The 19,473-nt window shown below is 43.5% G+C and overlaps 1 protein-coding gene across 1 annotated transcript in view; it reads right to left on the bottom strand.

Annotated features, from left to right (window-relative positions):
* The window catches only part of LOC141145983 (uncharacterized), a 52,077-nt gene extending 33,073 nt beyond the window's left edge, over positions 1-19,004 (bottom strand). The window contains exons 1-4 of the mRNA XM_073632767.1: positions 18,757-19,004; positions 13,257-13,354; positions 9,806-10,329; positions 7,457-7,559 (exon numbers count right to left, since the gene is read on the bottom strand). Coding sequence (XP_073488868.1) covers positions 7,457-7,559; positions 9,806-10,329; positions 13,257-13,354; positions 18,757-19,004 — 973 coding nt within the window. The remainder of the gene's footprint in view (positions 1-7,456; positions 7,560-9,805; positions 10,330-13,256; positions 13,355-18,756) is intronic.
* Positions 19,005-19,473: the final 469 nt, after the last annotated feature.

Here is a 19,473-nt window from a genome sequence, read left to right as displayed (position 1 = left end):
AATGTGGAAATCAGATCTGCATGGACAGAGCACTGCTGAGTTTTAGGGCTATGAAAGTTATAAAGTCTAAGATACAAACTGTGTAATTCCTGAGCAATAGCATCTGAATCTGACACCATAGTGCCCGATTGTCAGAAACCATGAATCAGACTGAGACAGAAGTACAGTTCAATCACACTTGTTAATCACAGAGTTTAGGAATCAAAATGGATAGTCAGACAAGCCAAAACGTCAGGGAGCCAGAAGGAATGTCAGCCAAGCAAGTCTTTAACAGGAACACAGGAGAGCATCTCTAGAGATGTGACCAGGGCGAAGGCAGAGATCATCTGGACTGGACGGCTTAAGTAGGCAGGACTGACAAGCAGGATCATCAATAGGTGATTCACTGTGGAGATATAGGAGCTGGCAATTAGCCGACAGCTGAGCGGCCAGCTCATAGACCTGACACCGATGAAACAGTAATTTGAGTGATTAAAGGTTTCAATTGTGACCCTTTCAAAGCCCTAGCTAGAAGAGTTCCAGGTTTGTTCCCATACACATATAAAGACTGTTTAGAGCAATGCAGTTTCTCCTGATCTTCCATATACATCAGTCGGTTGAATTGCTGTCATAAAGAGAATAATTCTTTCTGTGATTGAAGGGCGAGATTTCTTTTGTGAATAACCTCTGTTTAATCCTTGCATATAAAACAGCAGTTTCAGAGAATAGCGCTTTCTTGAATTTTCCTATGAATTTTAAGGGGAACTCCATGCCCAAAAAAATAATAATAAATGGCGTGGTGCCCCCCGAAATCCATACCAGACCCTTCTCAGTGCATGCAGTCTGAAAAACAGGATGGGGGGGTGGTCGAGCACCCCCTCCCCCCGAAGAACCATATTAGGCCAAATATATATTGTAATATTGGGGGTTATTTAGCTTCAATGTAGAGTGCAGTGAGCTGAGTCTATGCCAGTTATGCAGTTTAAGGGCTTTTTTGGCCCAAGTTTATTGAAGTAAAAGAGAAAAACAGTCCATCCAAGGACAGGGATCCGTCACAATATATATATTCTACACTGACTACACTGTATATATATATACAGTATATACTAAACTGCCTGCACATCACTAATTAACCTGCCTAATCTAGCTCAAGTTCTCTCAATCTCCTCCATGTATCACAATACATATGGCCGCCGCGTAAGCAGCCTTATATAGTGTGGGGCACCCTGCCTTTGGCCAATCATGGCTCTCACAGCAGATCGAACTGTAATTAGCCAAAGCATGCAGGTCAGGTGATTAGCCAAAGCATGCAGGTCAGGTGCATGCTTTGGCCAAAGAGCAGCCATCAATGCACTGCGAACTTGTAGGGTATTAGGGAGCACTCCACAGCGCTCAAATTTACCGCGATTTATGTTCGGTTTGTTTGCGAACAAATGAACACCCGATGTTTGAGTTCACAGACTGCCTTAAGCACAGTTGGAGTTTCTAGAGACATTCATCTTATTACCATCTCAGTGGTCCTCCACAGTCTCCAGGCAGTCATCTGCCCAGCTCATCCACACCCTGCTGGCAACCTGTGCTTTTTTGGGCACCTACTGTTCCACTTTCAGAGATATACTGCACTTAGCCACAAGGCTCTGCATATTGGCCTCGGATCAGGTACGTGACTGAATGGAAGAAATGCTAGCCCTGGACTTTTTCGAAAAAACACAAGACCCTCTTGTTTTTTTGGATCGGCTTTTCCTCCTCAGTTGCCATTTATTCATTTTTACAGAGACCAGCAGATGCTCCCACTCTTACCCCCAGAGATGGCTGAAGGCGAGAACACACAACCGAGTCATAGCTTCTCCTTGTGAGGGCTTTTTTTCTTTTTGTATACCACCCCATTATGCAGTTCGATATTGCTTAGGTATTCTAATGCCGTGTACACACGACCGGACTTTTCAACAGCAAAGGTCCGACGGAACGAATCCTCTGGACAATTCGATCATTTGTGAGCTTCATCGGACCTTTGCATGTTGAAAAATCGGACGGACTTTAGAAATAGAACATGTTTCAAATTTTTCCGACGGACTCGAGTCCGGTCGAAAAATCAGTTTGTCTGTATGCTAGTCCGACGGACAAACAACAACGCAAGGGCAGCTATTGGCTACAGGCTATAAACTTCCTTATTCTAGTCTGGTCGTATGTCATCGCGTTCTAATCAGCCGGACTTTGGTGTGATCGTGTGTAAGTCTGTTGCGTCGGAACTCCATCGAAAGTCCATCAAAAAGTCCTTCGGAGTTCAGTCCGTCGAAAGTCCACTCATGTGTACACGGCAAAAGTCATATCTTCCAGGATCCTTCATCTTCTTTCTCTTTTTTCTCTCCAACTTTATGCTCCCTCCTCCTTAGATTTCTGTATCTCTTTTCTATTCTCTACTAGCATGAATCAACAATGTCATGATTAGGGATGGTGTTTATGTTCGGGTGGAACATGAGTTCAACTTGAACATTGGCTGTTCGCCAGTTCACCGAACAGCGAACAATTTGGGGTGTTCGCGGCAAATTCGAAAGCCGCAGAACACCCTTTAGAAGTCTATGGGAGAAACCAAAAGTGCTAATTTTAAAGGCTTATATGCATGGTATTGTCATAAAAAGTGTTTGGGGACCTGGGTCCTGCCCCAGGGGACATGTATCAATGCAAAAAAAAGTTTTAAAAACGGATGTTTTTTCGGGAGCAGTGATTTTAATAAAGCTTAAAGTGAAACAATAAAAGCGAAATATTCCTTTAAATTTCGTACCTGGGGCATCTCTATAGTATGCCTGTAAAGTGGCGCTTTTTTCCCGTGTTTAGAATAGTCTGACAGCAAAATTACATTTCTAAAGGGAAAAAAAAGTCATGAAGTAACAGCGGTGTCGACTATAGTGAATTGTCTATGGGAGAAATCAAAAGTGCTAAAAGGGTTAATATGCAAGTTATTGTCATAAAAAGTGTTTGGGGGACCTGGGTCCTGCCCCAGGGGACATGTAGCAATGCAAAAAAGTTTTAAAAACGACTGTTTTTTCGGGAGCAAAATTACATTTCTAAATGGAAAAAAGTCATGAAGTAATAGCGGTGTCGGCTATAGTAATTTGTCTATGGGAGAAATCAAAAGTGCTAATTTTTGAGGGTTAATATGCAAGTTATTGTCATAAAAAGTGTTTGGGGACCTGGGTCCTGCCCCAGGGGACATGTATCAATGCAAAAAAAAGTTTTAAAAACGGATGTTTTTTCGGGAGCAGTGATTTTAATAAAGCTTAAAGTGAAACAATAAAAGCGAAATATTCCTTTAAATTTCGTACCAGGCACATCTCTATAGTATGCCTGTAAAGTGGCGCTTTTTTCCCGTGTTTAGAATAGTCTGACAGCAAAATTACATTTCTAAAGGGAAAAAAAAGTCATGAAGTAACAGCGGTGTCGACTATAGTGAATTGTCTATGGGAGAAATCAAAAGTGCTAAAAGGGTTAATATGCAAGTTATTGTCATAAAAAGTGTTTGGGGGACCTGGGACCTGCCCCAGGGGACATGTAGCAATGCAAAAAAAAGTTTTAAAAACGACTGTTTTTTCGGGAGCAAAATTACATTTCTAAATGGAAATAAGTCATGAAGTAATAGCGGTGTCGGCTATAGTAATTTGTCTATGGGAGAAATCAAAAGTGCTAATTTTTGAGGGTTAATATGCAAGTTATTGTCATAAAAAGTGTTTGGGGACCTGGGTCCTGCCCCAGGGGACATGTATCAATGCAAAAAAAAGTTTTAAAAACTGCAGTTTTTTTGGGAGCAGTGATTTTAATAATGCTTAACGTGAAACAATAAAAGTGTAATATTCCTTTAAATTTTGTACCTGGGGGTGCCTATAGTATGCCTGTAAAGGGGCACATGTTTCCCGTATTTAGAACAGTCTGACAGCAAAATGACATGTGTAAAGGAAAAAAAGTCATTTAAAACTACTCGTGGCTATAATGAATTGTCAGTTCGACAATACACATCAAAAGTTCATTGATAAAAACAGCATGGAATTTCCTCACAGGGAAACCCTGAACCAAAATTAAAAAAAAAAATGCGTGGGGTCCCTCTAAATTCCATATCAGGCCCTTCAGGTCTTGTATGAATATTAAGGGGAACCCCGCGCCAAAATTTAAAAAGAAATGGTGTGGGGGTCCCCCTAAATTCCATACCGGATCCTTCAGGTATGGATACCAGACCCTTCTGGTATGGATATTAAGGGGAACCCCATGCCAAAATTTTAAAAAAATGGTGTGGGGGTCCCCCTCAAAAGCCATACCAGACCCTTCAGGTCTGGTATGGATTTTAAGGGGAACCCTGCACCAAAATTTTTTTAAAAAATGGCGTGGGGTCCCCCTAAAAATCCATACTAGACCCTTATCCGAACATGCAACCTGGCAGGCCACAGGAAAAGAGGGGGAGACGAGAGAGCGTCCCCCCTCCTGAACCGTACCAGGCCCTGGCACAAAAAAAGTGTCAAAAAGGTTAAAAAACACAAGAGACGGTTTTTGACAAGTCCTTTATTAGTTTCTTCTCTTTTCATCTTTTTCCCTTCTCCCCATCAACATGGGGACAAGGTGCTTTGGGGGGCTACCCCAAAGCACCCTCCCAATCTTGAGGGCATGTGGCCTGGTACGGTTCAGGAGGGGGGGGATGCTCTCTCATCCCCACCATCTTTTCCTGCGGCCTGCCAGGTTGCATGCTCGGAAAAGGGTCTGGTATGGATTTTTGGGGGGCCCCACTCCATTTTTTTTTTATTTTGGCACGGGGTTCCCCTTAAAATCTGAAGGGTCTGGTATGGATTTTGAGGGGGACCCCCATGCCATTAAAAAAAAAAAAAAAAAAATTCATTAATATCTATACCAGACCTGAAGGGCCTGGTATGGAATTTAGGGGGATCCCATGCCATTTTTTTTATTTTGGCACAGGGTTTCCCTTAATATCCATACCAGACCTGAAGGACCTGGTATGGATTTTAGGGGGACCACCACCCATTTTTTTTTAATCTTGGTTCGGGGTTCCCCTGTGGGGAAATTCCATGTCATTTTTATCAATGAACTTTTATGTGTATTGTCAGGCCGACAATTCATTATAGCCACAAGTAGTTTTAAATTACTTTTTTTACTTTAGAAATTACATTTTGCTGTCAGACTGTTCTAAATACGGGAAACATGCGCCCCTTTACAGGCATACTATAGACACCCCCCAGGTACAAAATTTAAAGGAATATTACACTTTTATTGTTTCACTTTAAGCAGTATTAAAATCACTGCTCCAGAAAAAACGGCTGTTTTTAAAAAAATTTTTGCACTGATACATGTCCCCTGGGGCAGGACCCAGGTCCCCAAACACTTTTTTATGACAATAACTTGCATATTAACCCTTAAAATTAACACTTTTGATTTCTCCCATAGAAATTCACTATAGCCAACACCACTATTACTTCATGACTTTTTTTTCCTTTAGAAATGAAATTTTGCTCTCAGACTGTTCTAAACATAAGAAAAAAACGCCACTTTACAGGCATACTATAGACACCCCCCAGGTATGAATTTTAAAGGAATATTTCACTTTTATTGTTTCACTTTAAGCTTTATTAAAATCACTGCGAAAAACGTCCGTTTTTAAATCTTTTTTTTGCACTGATACATGTCCCCTGGGGCAGGACAAACACTTTTTATAACAATAACTTGCATATAAGCCTTTAAAATGAGCACTTTTGATTATTCATGTTCGTGTCCCATGGACTTTAATGGTGTTCGCGCGTTCAAACAAATTTTTTGCCTGTTCGCATGTTCTGGATGCGAACCAAACCGGGGGTGTTCGGCTCATCCCTTGTCATGATATATTAATTTGTGTGTTTTTGCTGCCTTGGGCCCACGCTCCTGTTATAACCTGTGTGCAATTACCTTTTTGTCTTCATTACGGGACAATGGGTTTGGGTAATATATATTGTTTTGTCATATATTTTATATACTGCTTGATTGTGTATTGTCTAAGTATACTCACCTATTGTATTTTTGCCCTTGAGGCCTCATTTTCATACATGTTTATGTGGCTATGTTTTCTTATGAATCTCTATATTTTTTTTATACTTCTGTCTTTTTTGAAAATCAATAAAAAGATATTTGCCTTTGAAATTTATTTTTCTATGCACAGAAAAATAAATAAATTGACCTTTTGAGCAATATAGGTCTGTTTACCCACAAGAAAAGGTTCATGTGATCCCCGCATAAGATCTCACATAGTGATCACAAAATCAGAAACCATGAAGACTGGTTGCTGATCTTTAGTAACAACTGGCAGCTATCAGTAATAGTGTAGTCCTAGCACTAAGAGCATAGGAGGGTAATTGATCTAAAGACTGTGGTCTCAAACTGTAGTGCATGTGCTTTATTGCTGAATGCCATATTTATTTTGTGTTGTTCTAGTTTATAATCCTTTTTGGCAGTCTAGTGGTAAATCCTGGGATTTCTTTTTTCTAATTTGCACAGCTCTTTATTTCTAGACGATATTTCATAAAGACAGAATTATGTACAAGTTTAGTAGGAAAGAACACCAATGTCCTCTGAATACTGCTTTATAAGATTGCCTTCGAACAGAGAGCTGACTTTTTAGGTGAAACTAGGGAAATAAAAATACCCCCTCAAAAGGTTGGTGGGACTTTAACGGCAACAGAGTAGTGAAAAACAATTTTATTTGGTACAAAAATACAGAATACAAAATAAAGAAATAGAAATATACATAAAGTAATATATAACAAAAAAAGGCTAAGAAGATATATTGGTATGCAATAGTAAAGATACTAGTGCGGTCTTCCACGTGGACCTACGCGTTTCGGGACTGAACAGAAGGTCCCTTCATCAGGGTAAACTTGTGGGAAGAGTCACACTACATAATAGGATCCAGATTTAAGATTTTTTTTCCTTAAATCTGGAAGACCACACTAGTATCTTTACTATTGCATACCAGTATATCTTTTTAGCCTTTTTTTGTAATATATTACTTTATGTACATTTATATTTCTTTATTTTGTATTCTGTATTTCTGTACCAAATAAAATTGTTTTTTACTACTCTGTTGCCGTTAAAGTCCCACCAACCTTTTGAGGGGGTATTTTTATTTCTCTGTCCCAGGGATGGTGACAACTTCTATGACCTAGTTGGATGGTTCCCCTTTTCACTTTTTAGGTGAAACTAAAATGAATAAACTAACATAAAATAAAAAAGTTCTAATATGACTTTTTTTTTAACCATAGTTTTTTATTGGTTTTCATAATGTATAGTATAAGGTAAGTTACAGTGAGTACAGCATGTTAGATATACAAAGTGATAACAAAAGATAGAAGGTCAAGGGTTAAACAATGCTTCAAATATGCAGGCTTCTCATGGAATAGTAGTAAATGGCCTCAATAGGAGGTAGAACCTGTCACCCCATCTGGGTACTCACTGTTAGCAGGTTCTTGGTTGAACGTTAGTACGCGGCCTGCCTCTGACCCAGATGAGGGTCTCTGGAGTTCTATATCGTAAGTGCATATGTATAATGGTATTAACTAAGAAACAAAACAAAAAAAAACTCTTGCTATTGATATAATGCAACACATATAGTATAGCTATGGGTTATAGTAGGTAACAGTAATAGTAAACATTGTATTAACTGAGAGGAGCAAGACAGGTAAACAGGGTTACATCAATCGGATGCTGATGGGAAAGGGGTGTCAGTTGTGTGGGAGATCGTTCATAGGGGGTTTGAATTTAGGGTGTTTAAGCCAAAGGTCCCAGTTTGGAAGCTAGGAATTTGGAGGTGGGCTTTGGCGTGCATGAATTCCATCAGGCAGTGGTTATTTAGGAGTGTGATTATTTCCACACTGGAGGAGGGTAGAGGGGATTTCCAGTTTTTGGCTAGGGCTAAGCGTGTAGCAATAAGAACATGGGAGATAATATTCAATGAGGGTCGAGGCCAAGATTCCAAGTCAAGGCCTAATAGTACCATTTGTGGAGTCAGGTGTACAGGAACTGATAATATGGAGAGGAGAAGTTTGGAGAGCATAGACCATAGTGTATTTAGGATGGAGCAGTCCCACCATATGTGGAGTGGGGTACCCAGGGATCCACAGTTTCTCCAGCACAGATTGCTTGTAGTTGGGTATATGTGGGCAAGTTTGATTGGTGTGAAGTACCAGTTGTGGTATATTTTTTGGACTGTTTCCCAATGAAGTAGGCATTTGGAGAATTTGAAGTGAGCGATGCCATTGTTGGGGAGTGTAGGTGCGTTGTAGTAAGTGTTCCCATTTTAGCACCGTGGGGGATTTGAATGTTGGGCAGGTTTCGGTGAGGAGTTTGTAGCAAAATGAAATTCCTCATTGGTGGGATGAGGTAAGATTGAAAAATGTCAGCATGTGCAATGTAAGTAGGCTTTTCGACCACTGTATTTTAGAGAGAATCGATCGTGTTCTAAGGTATTTGAAAAAGTCTTTATGATCTATGTGAAAGGTGGTTTGGAGAGTATGGAACGATTCGAGAATGGAACCCTGATAGAGGATTCTGATATTGGGGATGCCCATGGCTGTCCATTCAGAGACATTGATGTCAGGGGTGAGGATGTGGAGAGCTGTCAGTGGTATATGCTGGAGCAGGGTTGGTCGGATACCCTTGGAGGTTTGTATGGTGGCCTTCCATACCCGGATGGTGGCATTAATTGTGTCCAGGAATGAGTGGGGCTCGTGATGTTGCAGTAGGAGGGCACACAGGATCAGTTTGGAGTGGGAGGTGAGTGCTGCTTGCTCTATTTGTAACCATGTGTTTCGTTGAGCAGTGTTCCACCAGGTTTTGGCCTGGTCAAGTATAGTTTTATAGTAGCCCGCTAAGTCCGGCGCTCCCATCCCACCAGCAGTAACCCGTTTGCAGAGAGCGGTGCTTTTGAGTCGAGAACATCTGCCGCCCCATATGAATGTGTTAATTATGGTTTGCAATTGTACTATTTGTTGTCTAAGGAAGGGTATGGGGAGGGTTCAGAATATATATAGGACATGGGGTAGAAGGAACATTTTAGCAAGGGCGATTCTGCCTGCCCAGGAGGCAGTTGGGAGTTTGAGGTCTTGTACAGTTATTTGTAGTTTGGCAGTGAGATCACTAAGGTTGAGATAACGTATGTTTGATGAGGGTGTGGTCAGTTGTATGCCCAGGTATTTAAGGGTGGAGTTAGGCATCCACGAGAAGGAGGTGCAGTTGGTAACAGCTTGTTTGACTTGTTGGTCCAGTCCTATGCCTAGCATGCTGGATTTGGAAAAGTTAATTTTATATGGAGAAATTTAGCTGAATATATCCAGGGTGTTGTGTAGTGCGGGAAGTGAGGTGACAGGGTAGGTTAGGGAGATGATAACATCATCCGCGTATAGTCCAATTATGTGTGTTTCTTGTGCCACTTCTATTCCTCAGATAAGCGGGTTGCTTTTAATTGATTGGGTAAGGGGTTCCATGACAAGGGCGAATATCAGAGGTGAGAGTGGGCATCCCTGACGTGTCCCATTGGAGATATAGAAAGGGTCTGAGATAGCCCGGAAGTCAGTACTCTAGCGCTGGGGGAGGTGTAGAGGTCGAGCATTGCCTGTAGAATGGTCCCGGTAAAGCCAAATTTATGGAGGACAGCAGTTAGGTAGGACCAATCCACTCTATCAAACGCCTTCTCTGCATCAAGGGAGATGAGCAGAGAAGGCATTTGATGATGTTCCACCCATTGTATCCGGTCGATGAATCTACGAGTGCTGTCTGAGGCCTGCCTGCCAGCCACAAAACCCACCTGGTCGATATGAATTAGTTGCGCTTTGATGTCAGATAGTCGTGTGGCCAGGAGTTTGGCAAATAGCTTGGTATCAGTGTTTAGTAGGGAAATGGGTCTGTAGCTGGCAGGCTGGTCAGTCGGTTTACCCGGTTTTGGGATGGTGACAATGGCAGCTTGGATGGATTCTGGTGGAATGCAGCCTGTGTTTGCGATAGAATTGAAAGAGTGGCATAGGTAGGGGGTAAGGAGATCAGAGAACGTTTTATAATATTCATTATTAAACCCATCAGGGCCTGGGGCCTTATGCAGTGGAAGGACGTTGATGGCTGCTGCAACTTCCAATGGGGAGAACGGGGAGGAAAGCTGGAGGATTTGTTCTTGTGAGAGAGTGGGGAGGTGAAGGTTGGTGAGGAAATCATCTATATCAGAGGATGAGGGAGGTAAGGCCGAGCTAGTGCTGGTGAGATTATATAATTTGGAGTAATAAGAACCAAATTGGTCCACAATGTCTTTAGGGGTGATATGTTTTGTACCATGGTGGTCTGTAAGGAACGGGATTTTAGATTGTATTATTTTGCGTTTGAGTTGTTTAGCTAGGTATGCTCCAGGTTTGTTGTGATCAGAATAGATTTGTAAGCAGAGGCGTTTGAGGTGATAGTCGAAGTTAGTGTGGAGGTGATCACTGAGGGCTTGTCTAGCTGCTTGCAGTTCAGAGGTGAGCAGAGGGGAGGGTTGGGGTTTATTAGCTCGTTTGAGAGTACGTACTTTATCCAGGAAGTTTGTTTGTGATGGAATTATATTGTTTCTTTTCGTGGGCGCCTAACTTGAATGCCCACAAGGCCTCTAATGTAGGCCTTGTGGGCATTCCATAGTAAGGTGGGGTTATCCACTGATCCTTCATTTGTGGTGAAACATTGTTGTAACTCGGATAGAATCTGTTTTTGGTAGAACTGGCGTGCAATAATAGAGGTGTTCAGTAGGGATGAGCTTTGAGTTCAAGTCGAACTCATGTTCGACTCGAACATCGGCTGTTCGCCAGTTCACCGAACATTTGTACCCCCTTACCATTTCAGGCAGGGGGGAGGGCCAGGATCTGGGGGTCCCCTTGTTAAAGGGGGCTTCCAGATTCCGATAAGCCCCCCCGCCCGCAGACCCCCACAACCACCGGGCAAGGGTTGTGGGGATGAGGCCCTTGTCCCCATCAACATGGGGACATTTTGTTTTGGGGGGCTACCCCAAAGCACCCTTCCAATGTTGAAGGCATGTGGCCTGGTACAGTTCAGGAGGGGGGGCGCTCTCTCGCCCTCCTCTTTTCCTGCGACCTGCCAGGTTGCGTGCTTGGATAAGGGTCTGGTATGGATTTTTGGGGGGACTCCACGGCAATTTTTTTTAATTTTGGCACGGGGTTCCCCTTAAAATCCATACCAGACCTGAAGGGTCTGGTATAGATTTTGAGGGGGACCCCACGCCATTTTTTTTTTTAAATTTTGGTCTAGGTTCCCCTGTGGGGAATTCCCATGCCGTTTTTATCAATGAACTTTTATGTGTCTTTTCGGACCGGCAATTCATTAATAGCCGCGTGTAGTTTTAAATGACTTTTTTTCCTTTGAAATGTCATTTTGCTGTCAGACTGTTCTAAACATGGGAAACATGCGCCCCTTTACAGGCATACTATAGACACCCCCCAGGTACGAAATTTAAAGGAATATTACACTTTTATTGTTTCACTCAAAGCATTATTAAAATCACTGCTCCCGAAAAAAACGGCCATTTTTAAAACTTTTTTTTGCATTGATCCATGTCCCCTGGGGCTGGACCCAGGTCCCCAAACACTTTTTATGACAATAACTTGCATATAAGCCTTTAAAATGAGCACTTTTGATTATTCATGTTCGTAACCCATAGACTTTAACGGTGTTCGTGTGTTCGAGCAAATTTTTTGCCTGTTCGCAAGTTCTGGTGCAAACCGAACAGGGGGGTGTTCAGCTCATCCCTAGTGTTTAGCCTCCAGATAGTATTGTTTTTGTTTGTTAGTGCTGGGAACAGCCTCATTGATATGGGTGCATGGTCGGACCACGTGATGAGGCCAATTTTAGTATCTTGGACCATTTGCAGGGTATGCTTGTCAGTCAAAAAGAGATCTATCCGAGAATAGGTTTGTTGCGTGTTGGAAAAAAAGGTATAATCTCTTTCGGTGCCATGATGACACCTCCAGGGATCATAAAGGTCTTCTGATTGTAGCAGGGAGGCGAGAGAGGTGGAGCTTTTGCGGGCAGGGTTGGAGGTGTCTAGCGAGGCAACAATTTGGTTGAATTCTCCGAAAATGATCAGGGGTCCTTGTTTGAAGGGTTCCAGCTTTTTCAATAGTGATTTGTAGAAGCGGTGTTGATTTGTATTGGAGGAGTAAATGTTAGCAATGGTGATGGTTTGGTTATTGATAGTGGCATTTAAGATTATGAATCTGCCATCCGGGTCTATGTCTGTGTGGACTGGTCGGAATGAGACTGTGGAGGGTACAGCAAGCATAACACCTGCTTTTTTTTTGGTGGCGTTGGCGAAGTAACAGTGAGGTTATTGTTTATGGGAACAGGAAGGGGTTTGATGGATGCAAAATGGGTTTCCTGTACACATAATATGTCAGAGGTGTGTGCTAAAGCTTCTTTCCACAATAAACTTATTTTGTAAGGGGAGTTTAGGCCCTTTGCGTTAATGGATTTGAAGGTGATCGACATATCGGGAGGTGGATAGCCAGTGGAGGTAGGGGAAGAAGTGGGCTGCACCCTGTTAGTGAGTATGTATGGGGGCGGTTATGAGGGGGTAGACCTGTAAGAGGGAGTCACATTGGTTAAACTGAGTTAATACTCTAACTGTAGACAAATACACCTATGAAACAGTTGATAAAACCTGTAAGAAATGATGGTAAGTTATGAACTTAGAATGGTACAAACAAAAAAGAAACAAAAGAAAAACAAAAGACGCAGCAAAGTGTCTTCCAAGTGCTTGGCACTTTTTTCCTCTGGGGAAAAGAGTACGGAGTGTACATAGTGGTACGCTCATCAGGGACAGAGATGAGGTAAAGTAGTGCAGGTTAAATTGCACAAAATTTTTTCCAGGGGGCACTTGCTGGAGTAAGGTAGGTATTCTTTATCTGTGGGTGGAAGCAGGAGCATGGCGCCTGGGACCTGAAGTAGACAAAGTTGGTGGGGGCCGCTGAGGCATTGGTTCAGGTGGTGGAGTGGTGATCAGGCCCCAGTTGAGCATGCGCTTGATACCATCTTTGGGAGTGAAAATGGTGGTACTCTGGTTCTGGTGCGTGACTACCAGCTTGGTAGGAAAGCCCCATTTGTATGGGATGTTGTTTTTCCTGAGGGTTGTGGTGGTTTGCAAGAACTCTCTTCTTTTTTTTTTTGAAAATTGACAATTTTTATTAAGTTTTTCATAATAGAACACATATAGAAAATTAAAGTACAAGGTAATACATAATAAGGTGCCGTAGTCATTTCCAGAGGAGAGCCCAGCTCTGATAACAGTCGTAACATGGAGTTAGAGTCAATGTACATATCTTGTCTGAATGTTAGATAAGAGGGTGAAAAATTATAACAGGTGGACTGACTCTAGATTTATACCACTGGTTGTATACCTTGTACATCTTAACAGAAAAAGGAAAAAGAATAAGAAACCAAAAAAAAAAAAAAAAAAGAATAAGAATTAATAGAAAAAAGTGTAGGAATAGAAATTATTGAGAAGAATTGAGAGGAAGGGGGGTTAGTGGAGAGTCCAGGGTGGGATAAGTAGACTTGGGTAGGGGAAGTAGGAAAAGAGGATGAAGGCAGTGGGATCGTACCCCATCCCAGGAGCCCAGTACCCCCTCACCAGAGGGAAAAACCAAGCCCCCTAAGGCCGTCGCATGGCAGATTAAGTTATGGGGTTTTCAAAAAGGACCCATAGTTCCCATACTTGGTTATGTTTTTCAAGTTTGTCATTTAAGGAGGCCGTGAGATATTCCATCCTTTTGACCTCCCTGATCCTAGAGTGCAGTTCCGGCATCGAAGGTGGTTCCCTCTGTTTCCATTTTAATGCCACCAGACAGCGTGCGGCTGTTAATATATGTGATAGAAGTTTTTTGGATCTTTTAGAGAGGGAGATTGGTGGGAGACCTAGTACAAAAACCTTCGGGTCGAAAGGCACCCCCGGACCAAGGATGGCCTCCAGGAGAGAGTGCACCAACTCCCAATATGGTACAATCAGGGGGCATGTCCAATAAATGTGGTATAGCGTTCCCCTATCCTTATGGCACCGCCAGCAGCGAGAGTCAGTCAATGGATACATGGAGTGGAGCAAGTCAGGGGTCCGATACCAATGGAACAAAATCTTGTATTGGTTCTCTTTATATAGCGTACACATAGAGCTTTTGGTGGCTTGAGACCAAATGAGTTGCCATATGTGGAGAGGAAGGTTTGCACCCAAGGCTCGCTCCCATTTACCCATGTATGCATGTCGGGGACCCTCTGGTGAGAAATCACGCGTTAGGAGCTGATAGGTTTGGGAAATCATGCCTTTAGGGGATGAGCTCTCCAAGCACAGCTTTTCAAAATCAGTTAGCGGGGAGAAATGGAGGTCAGGGACTAAAGATTGTGCATAGTGTCGTATTTGTAAGTAGCTGAAGAAGGCCTGTTTGGGAATATCAAATTCTTTTTGCAAATCTTGAAATGTCCTTAAAATGCGGGTCTTAGGGTCTATCAGTTGGCCATAGCGGAATAGGTTCCTTTCCATCCAGAAATGGGACATCTGGGAGGTCAGACTATCCGGGATGTTGGGGGTAAATAAGAAGGACGTGACCGGTGAGGAAGGGGTGGTAAGGGGATGTGCCGATTTTGCTCGCCTCCATAGCTGATGTAGGAGGGACATTGGTCCCAGCAACTGCAAGTTTTCAGAAGCCACATCAGAACTCCACAATAGTGAGTTCGGATGTATAGGGGCTAACCATAGCTTTTCAATTTGTGTCCAACGATTGTAGGCGTGCAAGGTACACCAAGAGGCTACAGGGCGTAGTTGAGCTGTCAGGTAATATTTGATTATGTTAGGGAACGCTAGGCCTCCTTGGTTGCGGGGGGCATAGAGAACCGATTTAGCAATCCGGTGTCCCTTGTAGTTCCAGAAAAAATTAATCAGGTCGCCCTGCAGTCTCTTTAGGTGTGTGGCTGGGATAGGTATCGGAAGTGTCTCAAATAAGTATAGCAGTTGAGGTAGGATCATCATTTTAAGGGTAGCTAATCGTCCAAAAAGGGACAATTTTAGGGGTTTCCATTTATTCAGTGAGGCTCTAATAGTGGCATATATGTGGGGGAAGTTGGCTTTATATAAGGAATCGTATGTGGTCGTGAGGTGGACTCCTAGGTATTTTAAGGAGGAAGTTTTCCAGGAGTAAGTAAATGCTTGCGCAAGGGCCGCTTGTGTTTGGGGAGGCATATTAATAAGGAGGGCCTCTGTTTTAGAGTTGTTTATCTTATATCCCGATAAGTCACTGTATCTATCTAGTTCCATATGTAGATTCGGCAAGGAGATGTGGGGTTGCGTGAGTGTAAGGAGAACGTCATCGGCGTATAGGGAGATTTTAAAGTCTCTGGTTCGAACTGGGATGCCATGTATATTTGAGTTTTCCCTGATATGGGCAGCTAAGGGTTCTATGCAGAGGGCATAAAGGAGCGGTGAGAGCGGGCATCCCTGTCGCGTCCCATTTGAAATCGAAAAGGTGTTGGAAGTTGCGTGTTGAGTACGCACCATGGCTGATGGGGATGAATATAAATGATGAATGGCTCGCAAGAAGGGCCCCGTAATTCCGGCTCGCCGTAGGGCAGCAAACAGGAAAGGCCAACTTAGCCTGTCAAAAGCTTTTTCTGCATCGAGGCTGAGCAGTAATGCCTCTACTTTGGTCCTGTTTGCTACCTCTACCAGGTCAATAACCTTGCGGGTATTGTTCCCTGCTTGCCTCATGGGTATGAAGCCTACCTGGTCTTTATGGATCAGTGATGGCATGAAATTGTTTAATCTATTAGCTAATAATTTCGTAAAGATTTTAAGATCAGCGTTAAGTAGCGCAATAGGTGTATAATTTGAAGGCAAGCTATGATCTTTGCCAGGCTTGGGAATCAGCGTGAGGTTGGAGTTTTGCATATCTCGTGGTATGGGTGTCTCAGACAGAAATGAATTAAACAGTGTTGTCATATGGGGGAGTAGGTGCGGTAAGAAAGTTTTGTAGTACTGATATGGAAGCCCATCAGGGCCTGGGGCTTTGTTGTTTGGGAGCGATTTAATTGTGTCTGTAATCTCTTCCTCTGTAATGGGGGAATTTAGTGTGGTCAAGGCGGAGGGGGTGAGTCTCGGTGTGTCGCACTCTTCTAAATAGGAATAGATTCTTTGGGATAGATCTTGTGGGGGAGGGTTGTGTGGAACGTCCGGATTATTATACAGGGTCGAATAGTAATCATGGAAAATCTGGGCAATCTTGGTGGGATGTGTTTGGGGAGTGCCCATTCGATCGTTAAGATGGGTAATGGAGGTAGTCGCGAGTTTGTCCCGCAGTTGTTTAGCTAATAGTGTGTGTGGTTTGTTTGCCTTGTCATAGTAGGTTTGTCGTAATCGTATTAGCGCCTTCTCAATTTTACCCACGTCTATATCACTAAGGCCGGCCCGTACCTGTACAATCTCTCTAAGGGTTTTTAAGGACGGAGAGGAGAGCAACCTTGCTTCCAGTTGTTTAAGCTTAGCCAGTAGGGCTATGCGAGCCGTGTTAGCATTCCTCTTCAGCGCCGTGGATAACGAGATACATTGGCCCCTGAGGACCGCTTTGTGACCCTCCCAGAGAGTAGCAATGGAGATCTCTGGTGAACTGTTTTCTGCAAAATATAATTTCATTGTTTTTTCCAGGTCCTCCCCGGAAGGGTCATGTTTAAGCAAAAAATCATTCAGTCGCCAGTGACATGTACGAAGGGTTCCCGGGGATAATGCCAGAGACAGGGTTATTGGGGCATGATCCGACCATGAGATGGCTTGTATGTCTGAGTTCTCATGAGCTCTCAGGGTTGGGGCGTTTACAAAAAAATAATCTATGCGTGAGTGGGACTTGTGCGGGTGGGAGTAAAAAGTGAATTGTTTAGCTGAAGGGTTTGCAGTTCTCCAACAGTCAAACAGGGCATATTTCCTGGTCAATTGGCGGAAGAGAGAGCACCGTCTCTCGAGGGCCTTGGGGACCTGTCTCTGTCCGAGAGAGTGCCTGTCTAGGCAAGAGGAGAAGGTCAGGTTAAAGTCTCCGCCAATGACCAGGTACTGATGGGGAAATGCAAATAGTCGTTTATACACTTTAGATAGAAAGGAGGTTTGGTTAGTGTTAGGGGCGTATATATTACAAAGTGTAAGGTCAGCATTTTTCCACGTGCCTCCCAGGATGATATAGTGTCCTAGGGGGTCCGAAATTAGTGATTGTAATTTGAAAGGGGAGTCTTTTTTGAATAAAATAGCCACACCTGCTCGTTTACGAGGATTAGAAGCAAGGTATATCTGGGAGTAATACTTAGTGGCGAATGCCATATTATCAGTCTTAGTGAGATGTGTTTCCTGAGTGAAAATAATGTCAGCTTTAGATCTTCTAAATTCCCTTAGGGCTAAGCTTCGTTTGGTGTTGGAATTGAGACCTTTCACATTTAATGATAATATGTCAATCATTGGGTGGTAAAAATATAAGAAGCTTTAGCTTACCAAGATGAGTGGAATACGCTTGGATGCAGGGGAGGATAATCGAGTGGACTTTCAAATAAGGTACATACCCAACCAGGAACATGCTCCTACGGGCTAGGTCTGGGCTCCAGAGGCGGGGGGCACCCACAGTACACCAGATTACAGGGAAACAGAGAAGAGAGAAACCAGGGGTAAAAGAATAAAAGGAGAAGTGGACGACAAAGAAGAAAAAAACAAAGGTTAGTATAAAAACAAGTAGTAACCAAATGAAGTTTAACCCACTCAAACAGAGTGGTGGGTTGGAAACCCTCGGAGGGCCCCCCCCACGTGGGGAATGAAAACATTACTCTCCACAGGGGTTATAGGGGAAGCCATTCGAAGGTCTCCCGGGGGAGGATAGGACAGTCCCAAAATGGCCGCTATCCCCTCCCAGATCCGCCTGTAGTTAAGTAAATATGCAGCACACCGTAATGGAGCAGCAAAATAAAGAAGAACTTTCTTTTAACAGTTAGTAACCAGATAACCATGTGATGTAGACCAAGGTAGCAGATAAACTCAACTAATGCTGTTTATGCTCAGTGATGGGCCTACCGCCCCAATATTGGAAGTGTTGGTAGGGTACAAACCCATCAGCCCTGTCCAGTAATTCTTTAGAAACCCTGGGATGGGCAAGGGCCATTAGGTACCTATGATAGTACATTCTAGTGGGGTAGAGGATGGGAGGACAGGGAGGGGAAGGAGGGGGTGGGAAAGGGTAAGTGTGAGGTGAGGGGGGGGGGAAGGGCCAGGATAACGAGATTGAAGGGAAGGGGGAGAAGGGGAGAGAGGGGGGACCCCATTGATAATTTGTGAGAGGTGGAACATAACTGTAGCATATCAGCAATAATCTTGTACCTTAAAGTTGCATAAGTGCTAAATCTTTAACCCGTATTTCCACCTAGTGGAATTGAAAAAGTAAAACTTAGGGACTAGCCCTCTGTGGAAAAAACAAGAAAAACAGCTTATTTCCTGAGCTTTCAGCATGCTAAGCAGTATTCGTAACATCTCTGCTAGTAACTTATCCTGATGTGGAGCTTTTTGGTCAGCAAAAAGAAAAAGCAAAAAAAAAAGAAAAGGAAAGTCATCTCTGGTAAGTATTTGCCGAGGGGCTGTTGGGATGTGGCCTCTGTCGTTTTCTCCCGTTCACCTGAACCCAGGGCTCCGGACGAAGTGGTGGAGTGGGTAGGGGGTCCCACCTGGGTGTGGGGGGAACCGGAATGTCCAAGTCCTTACAGAACGAGTGGAGGTCTTCCGGGTATCGCAGTGTGGTGGATCTCTCATCTTTCTTTGCTGTGAGGCTAAAGGGGAAACCCCAGTGGTAGCGAAAGTCATGTTCCTTTAGTGTTGTAAGGAGTGGCTGTAGGGAGCGTCTTTGCTGAAGAGTGATCCAAGACAAGTCCGGGTACAGCTGTATAGGGGCTCCATCGAAATCAATGGTACGCATGTTGCGCGCTTTTCTCATTATATCTTTAGGGCGTAGTTATGGACCCTGCAGATTACATCTCTTGGTCTTGGGCCTGGCCCTCGGGGGCGAAGAGCGCGATGGGCTCTGTCCAGCTTGACTCTTTGATTTTCCGGGCGACCCAGAACGTTGTTGAAGATAGCTTGCAGTGTGACTTGCAAGTCCTCGTCATGGGTCGCTTCTGGGAGGCCACGGACTCTAATGTTGTTGCGTCTGCCTCTATTGTCAAGATCCTCGAGATGGCGTTGAAACTCTCTAAGTGCCGAAGCTTGCGTGGATAATTGATCATGTATATGAGTGACTTCCATCCTTGTATCGTATGCTTCTTCTTCTATAGAATGGACCTTAGCAGACAGGTGGTGTAAATCCGTGCGGAGCATGTTAATTTCAGATCTACATGTGTCACGTACCTCTTGGATGAGCATACGAAAGTCCTGTTTCGTGGGCATGC

Source organism: Aquarana catesbeiana, linkage group LG05, assembly GCF_042186555.1.
Source record: "Aquarana catesbeiana isolate 2022-GZ linkage group LG05, ASM4218655v1, whole genome shotgun sequence".
NCBI lineage: Eukaryota > Metazoa > Chordata > Amphibia > Anura > Ranidae > Aquarana > Aquarana catesbeiana.
The sequence above is the reverse complement of the archived record's forward strand: the minus strand, read 5'-3'. Positions and strand labels throughout refer to the sequence as shown.